This window comes from Gymnodraco acuticeps, unplaced genomic scaffold (genome assembly GCF_902827175.1).
Source record: "Gymnodraco acuticeps unplaced genomic scaffold, fGymAcu1.1, whole genome shotgun sequence".
Classification (NCBI taxonomy): domain Eukaryota; kingdom Metazoa; phylum Chordata; class Actinopteri; order Perciformes; family Bathydraconidae; genus Gymnodraco; species Gymnodraco acuticeps.
This window is the reverse complement of record NW_022990025.1, coordinates 74,556-90,631: the sequence shown is the minus strand read 5'-3', so window position 1 is coordinate 90,631 and position 16,076 is coordinate 74,556. Positions and strand designations below refer to the sequence as shown.

General features: G+C 41.8%; 1 protein-coding gene across 1 annotated transcript in view; it reads left to right on the top strand.

Moving 5' to 3' along the window:
* Positions 1–3,438: 3,438 nt before the first annotated feature.
* The window catches only part of plcd3b (phospholipase C, delta 3b), a 75,844-nt gene continuing 63,206 nt past the window's right edge, over positions 3,439–16,076 (top strand). Inside the window, exon 1 of the mRNA XM_034214872.1 lies at positions 3,439–3,950. Within this exon, the coding sequence (XP_034070763.1) occupies positions 3,860–3,950 (91 nt within the window). The 5' untranslated portion in view covers positions 3,439–3,859. The remainder of the gene's footprint in view (positions 3,951–16,076) is intronic.

Genomic DNA, 16,076 nt, shown 5'->3' with positions numbered 1-16,076 from the left:
GCTCGATGCTTGCTCGAAGCTGGCGTCAGCCAATCAAATCCCGTTTTTGCAATTCCCGCCAGTACAAGCGCTAGCCAATCAAACCGCGTGCAAGCTGGGAGAGCCAGACCGCAGTTAATTTCCTCATATTCCAAACGAGAAATTACGGTAGCAAATCACCCGGTTCTTTCCGACCAGAACTATTTACCGGGATACAAACCGGTGGAACCAGGCATGGAGGGAGGTGGCAGAGACAGTGGGTGAAACTGGTAGGTTTTCGCCTGTTTGGGGAGTTTATATCCAGTTTACTTCGTTTTAACATTGCTATTGCTTTGTATGTCGGGGGCGGGAGATTCATGTGATTGGTTGTTGGTCGCGTTGCTCGCAAAAAATCGCCAAGCTTCAGACACGCCCAGCTTCAAGATTTTTGTATGCCTGTAGTGTAGATGGGCCGTTAGGGATAAGGTGAGAAGTTCGGTCATCCGGGAGGGACTTGGAGGTGGTTCGGGCACCTAGTTAGGATGCCACCTGGGCGCCTCCCTAGGGAGGTGTTCCAGGCACGTCCAGCTGGGAAGAGACCACGGGGTAGACCTAGGACCAGGTGGAGGGATTATATCTCTTCGCTGGCCTGGGAGCGCCTTGGGATCCCCCAGTCAGAGCTGGTTGATGTCGCCAGGGAAAATACAGTTTGGGGCTCTCTGCTGGAACTGCTACCCCCGCGACCCGACCACGGATAAGCGGGAGGAGATGGATGGATGGATGGATTTTTAAAATAATCTTCCCGGGGGAGCATGCCCCCAGACCCTCCTAGGGGAGGTTAGGTCCACCCCCACCTAAAACATGTTCACATGGATAGGATACTAAATACATTTGCACACTTTTTATATGGTGGCCTATGTCCATATGTTTCTGTTTTGGTGGTCGTGCCACAACCGTGCATGTATGCACAAGTCATAGCTGCGCTATACAATAGCACTACACCCCTGCAATGTGTGTGAAAGACAATAAACTTTACAGCATGTTTTTTAAATTGAAGTTGCGTTGGTGTTTGTGTGTTGGTTGTTGACGGCAGTGTGTGCCCCCCCTTGGTAAATGATTGCCCCCCCATTTGATTTGTTCTAGAGCCGACCCTGCAAAAGAACGCCGATGCTAATGTAGCGTTAGCATTTCTCCCCCGGGCTTAAATGGTGTATTATAGAATGATCACACCGGTGTGACAGTACTCTTCAAAGGGTTCACGAAATGTGACTACTACTCTTACTGTTTAACATTCTGGGTTACTTAATGTTACTTCATGTTAAGGCTAATAAAAATGACAAGGCTAAGGCTGTAAAGCTAACTAACGTGCTTGCTACTAGCTAAGTAGCTAACTTGATCCAGCCACTCCTGGTCCTTTCATCAAACGGGAAGCGAAAGAACGAGCAAGACCCATTGCTGGTATGATGACAACCTGGTAAGCACACAGGCATCTTGTTAAAGTTATCTTATCTTAGCTATCTCTTATATTTAGCGGAGGAAAACAATTGTAACATCAGTTATGACATCTTTTACGCAACTCTGGGATTTGTAGTCTTTCTAGTTGCGTATTTTTCATAGTCACAGTCACAGTTTGTCGTAAAACTGTTGAAATATATTTCAACAGTTTTACGACAAACTGTGACTTTTTTGACATGGAAATGATTTTTTAAGATTGACAAACATCATAGGCCTATGTGTAATTCGTGGCACAATTCAAACGGGATCGAAAGATAAGTGTTCTCTCTCCATTGACTTCAATACATAATTTTTCCAAAATAACGTCCCATGGACCGGAAGTAGATGGGCGTGACTTCACCACTCTATAAACTGTTATTGCTCAGGTTGAAAGGGGGCATGTGAGAAGCACTGGCTATAGGGCAGTGACCACCAACTGGCGGCCCGCGGGCCACATCCGGCCCGCCAGACATTCTCATCCGGCCCGCACGACGGGGGTGACTGCGGCGTGGTTACTGCGTTCGCAGTAGCCACTGTGTGCAGTACCGGAGTCCAACAGAGAGGCAGCAGCTGCGGGACAGTAGACTGCGTACTGCAAAACCTTCCCTGCCTTGAAGAAGAAGTGATCCTTCGTTGTGAAGAGTCTGGTTTGTGCGCTCCGCACCTCAGCAGCAGCCCTGCTGCGACAGAGTCCAACAGAGAGGCAGGAGCTGCGGGACAGTAGCCTAGAAGCAGGGTTGGGTTGTAACGGAATACATGTAACCGCGTTACGTAATCAGAATACAAAAATCAAGTAGGCTAACTGTATTCAGCTGGCGTTACATTTGAAAAACGAGTAATCTGATTACAGTTACTTTCGTAAACCTGAAGTGAATACATTTTGGAATACTTATTGGAATTATTGGTGGAAAAATGTCCTCACAAAATGTAATAGAGCTGTGTGCACACTGCACGGCGCTGCAGCATGTCTGTGAGCGAGAGAGAGATGCATGCAGCGTGTCTGTGAGGCCCCGCCCCCGCACGCAGATGAGAGAGAGATCTCTTTTAAAATATATTGAAAGTTAGAAACGGAGATGGTTCGATAAAATGTGCAAGATAACGTTTATGTAGCATTTCTTTATTGTCTAAATGATGACATTTCATAACGGGATCAAATCAAAGTGAATGGCCTGCTGCTGCTGAATGCATGGGGCAAGTGACTGGAAAAAGTTTTAAAAGTTATAACATTGTTTCAGATAATACATAATAATGAGAATTCATTATATTTAGGCGCGCCTTTCAAAGCACCCAAGGACACCTTACAATTCATAACATATTCTAAGGAAAGGTTTTAATAACAGTACAAAGAATGCAGTCCGGGGGATGTTTTTTATGTGTGGTGCAGGTGAGAGGGAGCTGTCCAGAATGACACCAAGATGTTGTGTCAGTAAACAGTAAAATACGTGTCTCCTGTTCACCAAAACATACCCATCTGTTATGGGAAAATAAAGTATTCCAAAAGTATTCTAATAGTTATCTGAATACGTTAAAGTAGACCCGATTCCAACGTTTAAGACACGTAACTGTATTCTGATTACTTTCAGAGCCATGTATTCAGTATTTAGTAACTGTTTACAGAACACTCAATACCCCCCCCCCCCCCCCCCGGTCTACAACTTCAAAATTCTGGACTATATAAAAATCGCTGGCCCGCGATAGTGTCTATTGGATACATTTTGGCCCTTGGACAAATGTAGTTGGTGATCCCTGCGGGGATTCTGGTATTGGTTCTAAACTGACAATCCTTTACATTTACAGAAACACTTTATTATTTGAGCCTAACAGAATAACATTAGTTGGCCTAAAGAGGACCTAAGGCACGCAGAATAAATACTATCTTGTAGAGTCGACTGAATCATAAATAATTAAAATCATGAATAACATATAGTTATTGAGAGTGAAGCTCATTATTATGAGGAAGACCATGTGATGTGATGGAAAGCTCAGGGAGAAGGCAGTACATTGACCATGAGTTAATAATATATTTTCAAGTAATAATAGGATTTATAAAATGTTAATATTCTGCTAATGAGAATGTACACCCGCCATCCAAACCTTAGGCATTCACGACTTTTATTTTGAAAGTCCGCCCAGGAAGCCCCGTCTGTTGTAGTTCTTCACGCCTGTGTGAATCCTACAGCTCTGTGTTTATAAATCCATCTGAGTGACATCAGCAGGGAGAAGGTTTGGCCAGACTCCCGTTTCTCTGCAGGATAAAAGCACGAGGAGCAGCCTGGAGGCTCTGTTCTCCTCCTGCAGGAGCTCCATGCTGCTCGGCATCTAACTGCCCATCTCCTGCCCGAGGAACAGCGCCGGATCCGGACAAAGGCTGAAGGAAGGGAAGGAGGCTGAGCGGCTCTCCTGCGTTATGTTGGGCAACAGAAAGAAGGCAGCCTCGGGGGGGAGGGACGGGGCCGGGACGTCCGAGGCTAAGGCCATCGACCCGCTGAGAAACCTGGGTGAGTCCCGCTGTAAACTGAATGTGTTCATTCGCTGGGACACAGTTATACCGATATATGGTGAGGGACCTCATCATCCGACCTACCAATACCTGCCGTTATCTTCACCCCTCACACTGGGATGAGCAGGGAATATTTGAAATACACTTTGAGATTAAAGCATCATAATATCATTATTAATAATGATAATGATAATAATAAAATATGAATAATGCATTACAAAATAAAAATCATAATAGGAAACGCTATTTAAATAGCACAACATAACAGATGATTAGAGCATTTACGATAAACCTTTAAAAAAAAGACAATCAAAGGAAATAACGTAGAAGGAAAAAAGCTAAATAAGACAAGTCAAAGCCACCTTTAGAGAGAACGCTATGGTAAGCTTCTGATTTGCAGAACACTGTTGCAGAGTGAGGTGGAGTAGTGTAGTGTGGTTTTGACCTCAGGAAAAACCAAACGGTTAGAGTTTTGGAGTGTTTGCAAACTGAAACATGGCACATATCTCATGGGGCTGCTCTGTGATAAAAAAACAAAAACACATTCAATTGTTTTAAAGGGGACCTATCATGCCAAATGCACTCTTGTTGTACGTCTTTTATACATGAATATGTGTCCCCGGTGTGTCAGGGAACTCACCAAGTGTCAGAAAATACAACCTTCTCTCTTTTCCTCTATAGCCTACCCAAATCTCTAAAAACGGGGCTGCAACGGATCTGATACAGACTGATACAGATTTGAATTATTTTCTACATCACAAAAGGGGTGCTCCGCTTAGTGGTCAATTCTCCACCTATCAGGGGAATGAGAGGTTGGGCCACGGCCGGCCATTGCCGCTCGAAAGCGCTGGATACGCTGTAGTACATATGCCAGTCTTGTAAGTGGCGCTGTAGTCTGCCACAAAAGCAGGGAAGAAGACTTCCCTTGCATGGTTGCCATGGTTGCCCTTCTGTTTTTATTCTCCGCTGTGGCTCTTTTTCTCCCTCCCCGAGGCAAGCGTTTGCACCTCCTGCTTTAAAACAAATGAATAATGACTCTATATAATCATAAGTAAGGGATAATGTGCAGCGACGCGGTCATTATGGGGAAAAGAACACCGACAGGCTGATCAGGAGCCCGACTCGAAGCGGAGGGATCTAGATCGGCATGAAGGTGTTATTTTCTAGGGATTTGTCACCACTAATGACAAATCCCAAGTCGCTGCACATTATCCCCCTTATTACACGGCCACATTCTCAACAAAGTAACGATATGACTCCCAATATTAATTTAAATGCTTTTATGGATTTAGAAAATGATTTTATTGATTTAAAAAATAGTTGTATTGATTTAAATTGACATGCATTCGCTAAAAAAAATAGTCCGTTGTTACTGTTTGAACTACGAAGCAAAGGCAGGAACTGCTTCGATAGCGTTTTTAAGGAGCTTTTTGATTACATATTTGAAAACATCGTTGCTTGCTTTAAAAGTAGCACAATTCATGATGTCAAACCTTGGAAAGTATCTAGATATCCCTGCCCTAATGCCAAAGGAACTGCCAACTGAATATGTGTCGCCGTTTGATGTCTATGTCTGGACCGCTGCGTAAAAAGGAGGGTTTCTGCCCCATTACTTCTCTTCTTACTTCTATAAGAATAAAACACGGAGGACGGAGATCTCTTTTCTCCCCCTCTTCTGACAGCCCAGCAGCTGATCTCAAAGCACGCTCCCCTCTCCTGCAGGGGGGCGTGGTCAGCTGCAGCTCACAGAATCAGCCCCCTGTAAAAACAGCGCTGGAAAGAGCAAATAAAGCGAAATGAGGCATGGCTAAAATGCAGGATCTGTTTAGTATTTTGAAAAAAAAACTATATTTATATACTTTATATAGGTATGGCCCTACAATATATTGTTCAAATATAGCATGATATGTCCCCTTTAAGTGATGTTAAATTATATATATATAATAAAAGTTGAGCTTGGACTATAGTGTCTGTGGTGAACAATAGCATCTACAGCTATTCTGTATATTGAAGAAGGTCTGTTAATGTTATATCATGTTTACAACATGTATTGTAGGATGTAACCCTAACACATGCATTAAGCAAGCAGGTATGATATAAATAGAAACTTTAAAATCACAAAATCCAAAAAGGGAAGAGTGCCTCTCTAAGTCTGAGGACCCTGGATCATTTCATTTATCTGCAGCAGTGTATGGCTTACTCTGGTGAAAATGTACTGCAGACTTCTGAGCAACCATGGTACAGGACTGAGAATCATCTCTCAGAAGCTCATGATGTTGTTGCTCAGGTAACCCTCACAGAGAGACCTGCTGTGTGTGTGTCCAGACAGATTTCAAACTTTTGTGTCCCACATGAGAAAAAGTAAACATTTACCAGCTGATCAAGCAAATGTTCTCCACAACCAGAGGGTATATCTAGAGCAGGGGTCACCAACCTTTTTTAGGATGAGGGCTACTTTAAAAAAATAAAACAAGTCGGGGGCTACTTTTACTCCTCTTTTTTTAGTTTTTTGCAGTGTATATATTTATCACATTTTAACATTATTATATGCTTACCTTTAACCTTTGTGTGCTGTTTGGGTCTGTGGGACCCGTTTTCAGTGTTTACTAAAAGAAAATGTATGCAATTTAATTATTTTAACCTGCTTTATTGGGGGGTGGGCCTCACATCCTCTAGGGGGGCCTCACATCCTCTAGGGGGGTCCTCACATCTTCTAGGGGGGTCCTCACCTCCTCTAGGGGGGTCCGGGGGCATGCACCCCCGGGAAGATGTTTTTTAAAATGTTGAAGTGAAATGCATCAATCTGGTGCACTTTGAGCACAAAATGAATTTATGGATACAGCTCTCAACTCTCAGATGAAAGGGAGATGTATACTTTTCAATACTCCAATCATCTTTAGAATATCATCACAACCAATAACACATCATTTAAACTTGTTTATTCTTATCTTATGTTACCTAGTAGTTAGCATTCTTTCTTTTTATTTATGCATATTTTACTAATCATTCCCCTTTAAACTGTTTTTTGTACTGTCCTATAGTACACATTGGAATGATTTCTTACTTTATCTATATTACATAGATAAAAGTGTGCTCTCTCGCTCTCTCTCTCTCCCTCCCTCCCTCGCTCGCTCTCTCTCTCTCCCTCTGTATCACTCGCTCACAGAGACTGTGTGCTCCTCCGTGGCGAGGACGGCTTGCGTTAAAAAATAATAAACATATTTGTAAAGTGGGGGGACACAAACGCGATTTCGAAAAGTGCGGGGGACATGTCCCCCCCCCCTGTCCCCAGTGGAGATTACGCCATGCGTGTGTGTGCGTCAAGTGGAATAAATATATATGCAGGTTGCAACACACAGAGTAAAACTCTGACCCTCATGTGTTGTATAGGCTGGCCCGATAGGCTGTTCAATGGGGCTGATGTGTTGTGTTGATTCTGCCAGAAGGAAAATCAGCGGGGAGGTGCCACATTGCTTTTCTTCCCGACTGCAACGCTGGTCCCGCAAATCAAGCAAGAACGTGATTGGTCGATATTCATTGTGGGGTGGGGGAGGAGGGGCGTTAGATATAGAGTTGTAGTAAGTAGATAGAGTTCGCTATGATTTATGTGTCGTTTATGCATAGGGTAGATTCTTTTAATTACATTTCCTTTTTTGTCTTGTGTATTTTATACATTTTGGATTTGCTTGGCGAGCTATTTTTAGAACATGCCCGGCGGGCGACTCACGTTGCCCCTGCGGGCGACTGAGTGCCCGCGGGCACCATGTTGGCTACCCCTGATCTAGAGTCACATGTTTCCAGCTGCTGTGTTCACTGCTCTCCTCCTCATGCTGTGTGGGGCTTGCTCAGTATGTTAGCAGCTGGGATCTTCTCTTCTCTACACTGTACTCTTCTGCCTAGTTGAACTGCAATATGTGCAGTTATAGACAGTTCTACAAGTTTCGTGCATTTTCCTTTTCGTGCATTGTTTCAATCCTGTAATCCAAGGCTGAATATTAGGGGTGTAACGGTTCACAAACATTTCGGTTCGGTACGTACCTCGGTTTTTAGGTCACGGTTCTGTACGGTACGTTTTCGGTACAGCAGAAAAAATTATCACAAAACATCAAATATATATATATTTTTAATTATTATTAAACTGTGAATAATGTATTCACTCAAATAAATACAAAATATAATAAAATAAACATTAAGGTGCAGCATTTCGATGAACTGAAATAATCTGTATTTGAACTTTACTGTACTAGTACTCACAAAACATAAACTATTAGTTTTGGGTTTTTAATTATTATTAAACTGTGAATATTCACTCAAATAAATACAAAATATAATAAAATAAACATTAAGGTGCAGCATTTCGATGAACTGAAACAATCTGTATTTGAACTGTACTGTACTGCACCTAAGCAGCCAGTTTGACATTAGGACTTGCTTGTCATTGTATTTTCATGTTTTTTTAAAGAAAGATGAACTTGTCCACATTGCTTGCTGAAAGGGCAGATCTGCTGGCACTAACAATGTCTCCTGCTGTGGAGAACACCCTATCTCTAGGGACAGAGGTAGCAGATACAGCCAGGTAGCGCTTTGCTAACATGGCAACATAAGGATATTTGGCGTTTGTAATAGCTTTGGCTCGGTCTGAACTCTCTGCGAGTGGTGGAGGCTTGAATGCTAGTGGGAGTTGGGTTTGCACTTCAGTCTTTTTTCTTTTGGTACCGGTGATATTCACGTTCGGGTGATGCCTTTTCAAGAGTGTGCAAGTTTAATGTATTGCCAGCCGCGTAACCAATTTTAGTTGAACAATGCCGACAAACAGCTTTGGTTCGGTCCACCTGTCTTTGTCCGTCATCCTTGTACGTAACTGTGAAACCAAAATGTTCCCAAACCGGAGACTTCAATGATGCTGGAGGATTTTCGCCATTTCGACAGTTCCTCAAATTACTGACTACATTTTAACTCATCCCTCTGACCAGCTCTCATAGTATGCCTCTCGTCCAATCAAATGACTTGCTCGCGCTATGACGCGTTGAACCCAATGTGAGCAAATTACACTGAATGCTGCGACGCAGCACCTGAGATTACTTCCAATAAGTTGTTCACGTTCTCAATTTTTTACGTTTAACATTATATTCGTTCGGTACACTTCGGTACACACCTGTACCGAACCGAAGGGCCCGTACCGAATAATTTCGGTACGGGTACGTATACCGTTACACCCAGTACTCAAATTGTAAAAAAAAATCAGGGGGGAAGGTGGATTTTATCATATGGGGACATAATTTGTGCTGATAACCCGCCGAGGGTGGGAGACCAACCAGCATAAAGATAATTATTATACTCCTAAAACAACATGCATGTTATGGATGTTCAGATACTCCTGTCATTGCTCTTGACCAAGGCTCCTCAGAATTAGAGTCGGTCCCCGGGCTGCCATGGCACCACTAACATTTAGGGTCAAATGCAGAGGACAATTAGTGCAAAATCTTTTTTTCACTTTAATTTAAAGGGGGGGAGGGGATACAAAAATGTGGTTATAATGGAAGTCTATGGTACAAATATTGTAGGTTAACAGTCCCTCATTTATTATTCAGATGGATCAACTGATTATACTAATAATAAAGTCAAAATAGTTTTTAGAATATTGAATTATAGTGTATTTTTTCAAAAAAGCAGTTACTGGTATACAATCAAAACTGGTATCTAAAGGGTTACATTTGTATCGTAATTAATGAAATCATTATGTAAATTAAACACTTCATGAAAAATGTGAGGAAAAAAATTTGAAAAATATTGATCCGTCATCATTTTATTGCAGTTCAAATACAAATATTTTATGTTAACATTCCCAATGTTACTTTTTTTAACAGGGCATTAAGTGCAAATTGAAATTGTTTACAAAATATGAAAATATATTAAAAGATTATACAGATAATACAAAATAGGACCAATGTTGTCAATGGCTGCCTACTCCACTCTCCCCCATCTCATAGAAGTTTCCAAAGATTTTCATAATCATGCTTTTTGGTCTCAAATGTTCTGGCTCTTGCTTTCGGATTGTTAGCTAAGCAATGGCTTTGAAGCCAAGTCTTGACATACATCTGGTCTGAACTTGTTCAGTGGAGGGCCAACACACTTGATGAAAAGCAAGGCTGACATGCTTTTGACCTCTAGGGAGCTTCTAGTTGTGGTTAAAATGTTCATCTGAATAAACCCACGTTCACACTCAGCTGTGGAGATGACCAGAGTGTTCACTGCTTGAAGGAGGGGTTTCAGCTCTTCTGGTGCTGGTGGTATCATTTCATCAACAGTTTTGAGTCTTACCAGCTAGCTAACACGAGAGAAAAACGTAGCTAAACTCCAAACTAAGTTGTTATTGCTGCTTATGTCCATAGATTCCACCTTTGGTGAGTAAAGTAATGACTAAGATTACTGACTCTTGACTTACCTGAAATGTTATTTTTAGTATTTTTAAATATGAAGTCCCTCAGATCGCGTTGTCCTCCTGGTCGCTTGGCCATTGTGATGACCGTTACCTGCGCTTCTGGCATCGATCAAACAGGCACATCACGGCGCTCTGGCGCCCTCTAGGGCACTCGCATAGTATAGCGTCAGTGACTTGGTAAAAATGTCATTGCGTGTGTGCGTGCTCCCTCGCTCACAGTATTTTACTCAAAATGCGCAAAATTAATGTTGAAATAGCAGTAATACCAGTTTTAGAAGGGGGATGATTTTGACCGTTTTTATTTCAGGGGGGATGCCATCCCCCCTCATCCCCCCTCAACTCGAGTACTGGTTACACCCCTACTGAATATAGTACTCTCAAAACTCATTTCATTTAGTAATGTTTAGGGAGACAAATCAAAACTCAGGTCAACTAAAGTTGATGTAAAGTGGGAGGAAGTGACTGAGAATGAAGAGCTACAAAGTGAAGATGTGGTGGATGGAGGGGTTAAATAAGAACTTTCCACCACGTATTCAGTGTCAAACTGAAAGTCAATGTTAACTCATTGTAACTTTCAACATGACAATTTATTTGAACCCAAACCACAATCCTTTTCAAAAGCTAACCAAGTATGTTTGTTTCAACTAACATAACCATGTGTTTAAAACTGCTAACATTTCACAGCTTGTAAAATGTTGCTCTCCAACAGTTTTACATATGATCCTTCACTCAGCATGAAAACCCTCCATAGTTTGGCCTGTCTGCATGCATGCAGCAGCAGCATCACTGAGTGTAGATGTCAGAGAAAATCCTGGTAACCCTCACACAGTGTTTACAGTGTACATGTAGTATCACTCATTAGTTAGAGCTGCCTTAAAGGTTGGAGACCACTCTGGCCAATGTGGACTGTCACAGGGTTGAATCTGGCTCACCTGTGCATCGCTCTGTTCTTTACTGTGGCTTTCATTCCGACACTATAGTCCTGGGTGTTTGCAACTGTGATCAAATACTGCCTCAATCTTGTAATCCATGAAGAATCACATTTTCAAAATAGAAAGGAGAAACATAGCTTTGTAGAGATTAATTTACTATATTGAGCTATACTATACTGTGAAAATAAAGTTCATAGGTGAATTCAATGTTGTTGTAGAATCTTTTGATTGTACTCTTTCCAGAATACTGTTGTCCATTTCATTTTAAACTTGTATGTTAAAGGCTACATTTGAAGGCACATAGAGGGGATGCAACCTGCCCCTAATACTTTTAAGTATTTCTACTCCAATACTTCAGTACTTTTCACTTAACTTCATATTTGTTTCATGTGAATTTGTAGATTCTTTAAGGTCACTTTAAAGAGGTCAATCTGTTTCTGCGTGACACAAAAACAAACACACACCCACTGAACTTTTCCCACTGCCGCAGCCCTGCTCACCTCACTTATGGCGCGTTTCCACTGCAGCGGGTAGCTCGCTTTAAGCGTGCCGAGCCGTGCAGGGCCCGTTTTTGGTTGCGTTTCCACTTGGCCTAGTACCGGCTAGCGGGTCCTAATTCACAGTTTTTCTGGCCCCATAAAATCGTGGTTCTAGGGTAAGGCTGCAACAAACGACTAATTTGATAATCGATTAATCTATCGATTAATGAAACGATTAATCATCTATTCGGACTATTATGCCTAGCACAATTTCTCAAACGCTCTGATTTAGCCATCAACTTTTAGATTTAGCTTGAGGTTGTTTTAGGCATGTGGAAACTAACAATGAAGACAATAAAGATGAATACGTGATTCAAAAATACAAATATTATTAAATTAACTAAACACATTTTGAACAAAATTAACATTGCTTTTTATTTAAATTAAATAAATAATATTTCACATCAAAAGAAACAACAGTGTTTTAACAAATCGTATTAAATAATCTGATGACAGACTGTAAACAGAATAGCTGAAACTTTAACTAAATAAATACCTCAGTTTCCTCTAATCATTAACCCATGTTTGTATCATGTAGTTAACTCTGTGTGTTGCTGCTAGCATACATAACACCTGACGTGGAAACGTTACTCGTGGACGGGGCTACAGAGTTGCTAGAAAGACAGTCGAACCCGGTACATTCCTCCGTCTGAATGTGGAGCACTTTTGCTAAATGTTTAGACAAATTGCTCGTGTTACCGCCTTTACATGCTAAACTCTTATTGCACTTTTGGCAACGAGCATTGTCCACATCGAGTCGGGTAAGGTTTAACCTTGGAGCGCTTCTCTCCGCCATCTCCTCAGTGTGTTGCTGCATGTAGCAGCTGCGTGTGTAAACTGCCCCGCCCCCTCGCACACAGACGGGGGAGAGATCTCGTCTGATCGAAAATACATCATAGACGCATTTGTTTGTCTTTTTGCATATTAGAAACGAGTTGGCGACACTAAGACTGCGATATAATGTTTTTGTAGCAATAATACATGACATATATTTTTTAAATGTCTCCAGTACCGATAAAAAGACTAATAACGTTGGAGCTTAACGGCGCGTAAAACACACGTGATGACGTCACCAACGAATCGACGACCGAATTAGTTGGCAACTAATTTGGTAATCGATTTTAATCGATTAAGTCGATTAGTTGTTGCACCCCTATTCTAGGGCCAGGAACAACCAGGCTGATTCGGGCTGAGTATGCTAAACTAGAGAGAGAATCGCTGGCAAGGGGGCTACAACTACAACAAGATGAACATATTTGACCGTGATTTAATTGTAATACACGTTTCAAAAATAATGCCGAAGTAACAACATACTGATACCGATTAACGTTATATATGCTCCGACCGTCCACACTCACAACAACGGCCTATACAGACATAAATAAACCAGCGACTGTATTCACCATGACACAGGCAGTCTGTGGTTTGTACTTGTTTAACTTTTGTCTAGTTTCTGAACAGATATGAAGAGCTGTGAGCTCTGAGTGCTAAGAGCTAACGGCTGTGTTGTTTTTCTGGGGCTCTCATTGAAGATGACGTCACGGCTCCGTCTACACTGCGTTACTATAGTAACTACCCCAGTTCCTCAACTGTAATGGAAGCGCAGCATTAAAGTGAGCCGGGCCTAATAAGGCCTAACCAAACCGAGCGAGGCCGAGCGAGGCCTGCAGTGGAAACACATAATGAAATAAGACCCCACGGTTTGATGATTGATAGGTGTGTGGGCTGTCTTTTATTTTGACACACAGAACAATGGGGGCTATCCCCCCTTATCCACAATGTAAAGTAATTCACGCAGCCTCTTCCCTCTTCTCTCTGTGAGGAGCAGCAGGTTCAGCTTTCAGAACAAAGTAACAAAAAACTAAAATGGCATTCATTTTTTTAAATATGTCGTGTAGTACTAGATGTATTTATTTTTCTTCTCAAGAGAGTACCAGAATGTGTATTTTACGTTAGTATTTCAAAAAATAGATTTTTCAGCATGTCAACTCTTTCACTTGTGGGGAAATTGCAGGATTGGCTCCAGGTCGCCCTTTTTATTTATTACAAGACAAATGTGCCTTTTTATTTCATACAGTTCAATTTGGATTGAGACAGGGAAATAATCTAAACCTCACGCGTGGCGTTTCACTGTCAAGGGGAGCGGGTATGTAATTACATTGCAAATACTGACTTGAGCCCCACCACTGTATGGGTTAGCCCAGTGGTTCTCAAAGTGGGGGGCGCAGAGGCATGACAGGGGGGGCGAGAGACCAGGAGGAAAAATGGTTATTAAAAAAATAAATCATATTTTGAAAAAGTATTGATTCGAAAATAATGATACAGTACATTACTATTACGACTGGGTCTCTGTGTTTCATTAAAGCTCGGCTCTGTGTGTGGAACGAGCCATTTTGTGTGCGTGCGCGAGCGAGAGAGCACCGGTACCGGAGATCGTTGTTGTTAGCTTCTGGTGCTAGCGAGCTACGCTAACAGATATAAGGAGTTTTTTCAACAACAAAGTGGAGGAGAGTCCTCTACTGTCAGACTGAGAGGCTCAGTGAGCTAAAGGACTCTCTCAGTGTTATCTCAGTGGGTCTCAAACGTTTTGGTCACCATTAATGTAAACAATTATTTCCGAGGCACACGTTTATATGATCATTATAGATATAAAAAAATAAGAGAATAAATTAAAAACAGGTATGAAATAATATGACATTAAAAAAAGAAGTTTAAAAGGGGAGTGATTTGTAAAATATCCATAAAGAAATAGTAAATCTGTTTACAGTTCTGTTTCAAATGGGTGTTAAGAGATGTATCCATAGATCTCTTCATGTTGCTCTCAAAGTGCACCAGATTGATGCTTTTAACTTCAATATTTAAAAGTCTTCCCGGGGAGCTTGCCCCCGGACCCCCCTATGTGAGGTCCACACACCACCTATAAAAATAGCACTTGACCCCTGCTTACACCTATATGCCGAGAGCTGATATCGAGCCTTCATTGTAACAGTCGCGGGCACACTGTGTATTTGCGTGGGGAGTGTTGCAGTAGAAAATTCCACTGTAGCGCCCGGTACATTAATGGGAAACCCTAAATGTTTGAGCACCCTCTATGAAACGTCAAGCTACCCCACAGCACCCCCAAAATAAATCTCTGGTGCCGCCACTAAGCCTGACTATTTGTGTTGGGGGGGGCCCGACTTTTTTTTTTCTCCAAAGGGGGGGCCTGACAGAAAAAGTTTGAGAACCACTGGGTTAGCCCTACAATAGATTACCCAACAAAAATACTCTGGTGCCGCAACTGCCGACCCGTATTGCGCTTGCGCAGATCTAAGATCCAGTAGAAATTATAAACTTTCTTATGTTCTTTCTCTAACACGTAATGAAGGTTATTAAGCGTTTTAGCTCCTGTGTTGTTAATATTGACCGCCATTTCCTTTATGAAGTAAAGCAGCCTCCCTGTCTGTGTCCTCGCGCTGTCCTCACATCCCCGGACCCCCAGACTCAGAGGAGCACAGGGATGTCAGTATTGTTTATGAAGCAGGGTATAGAAAGTACATTATTGAAATGAAAATACTATGTATTTACTTTTACAAACAGTGAGCAGCTGGGCAGCTGCAGCAGGTGTATTGCAGGACATGTGTAAGCGTGCAAGCGTCTTTGAGTTGTAGAAAAGCGCTAGGCCTATAGGCTATAAATATAATGTATTATTATTATTATTAGGTTATGTCCTATGTGTTGGACATGTGTGGTTGGACTCTGTCTCACAGGCAGGTTGCAGTGTAACATCAGGAGACTGGGCCAATTGTACATTCTCAAACTGCACCACTTAGAACTAACTAATCAATGCAGAGATTATTTTTATATAATTGTATTCAATAACCGTAAGAAATTAAACAGTATGAAGTGATTTGTAAATAGGAATACAGATTTGACTTAATGTTTTCATAAATATATTTTTCTCCCAGTTTGTCATGGGATTTATTTTGAACCTCTCAAAGAACCGGAATCGAGAACCGAAAATAACCGGAATCGAAAAGCAGAACCGGAATCGTTCAAATCCAAACGATACCCAACCCTATGTGTGATGCAGTAAAATCTTACGGCTCACTTACGTTAGCGGTGTCGTAAAAAACGTGGGAAAATGTAAAATACGATGGAAAGAAGAAGATTCCAGTGGCCCCAATTTGTGTCCATTCTGGACAAGTGAAAAATGTATTCGGACAAGTAAA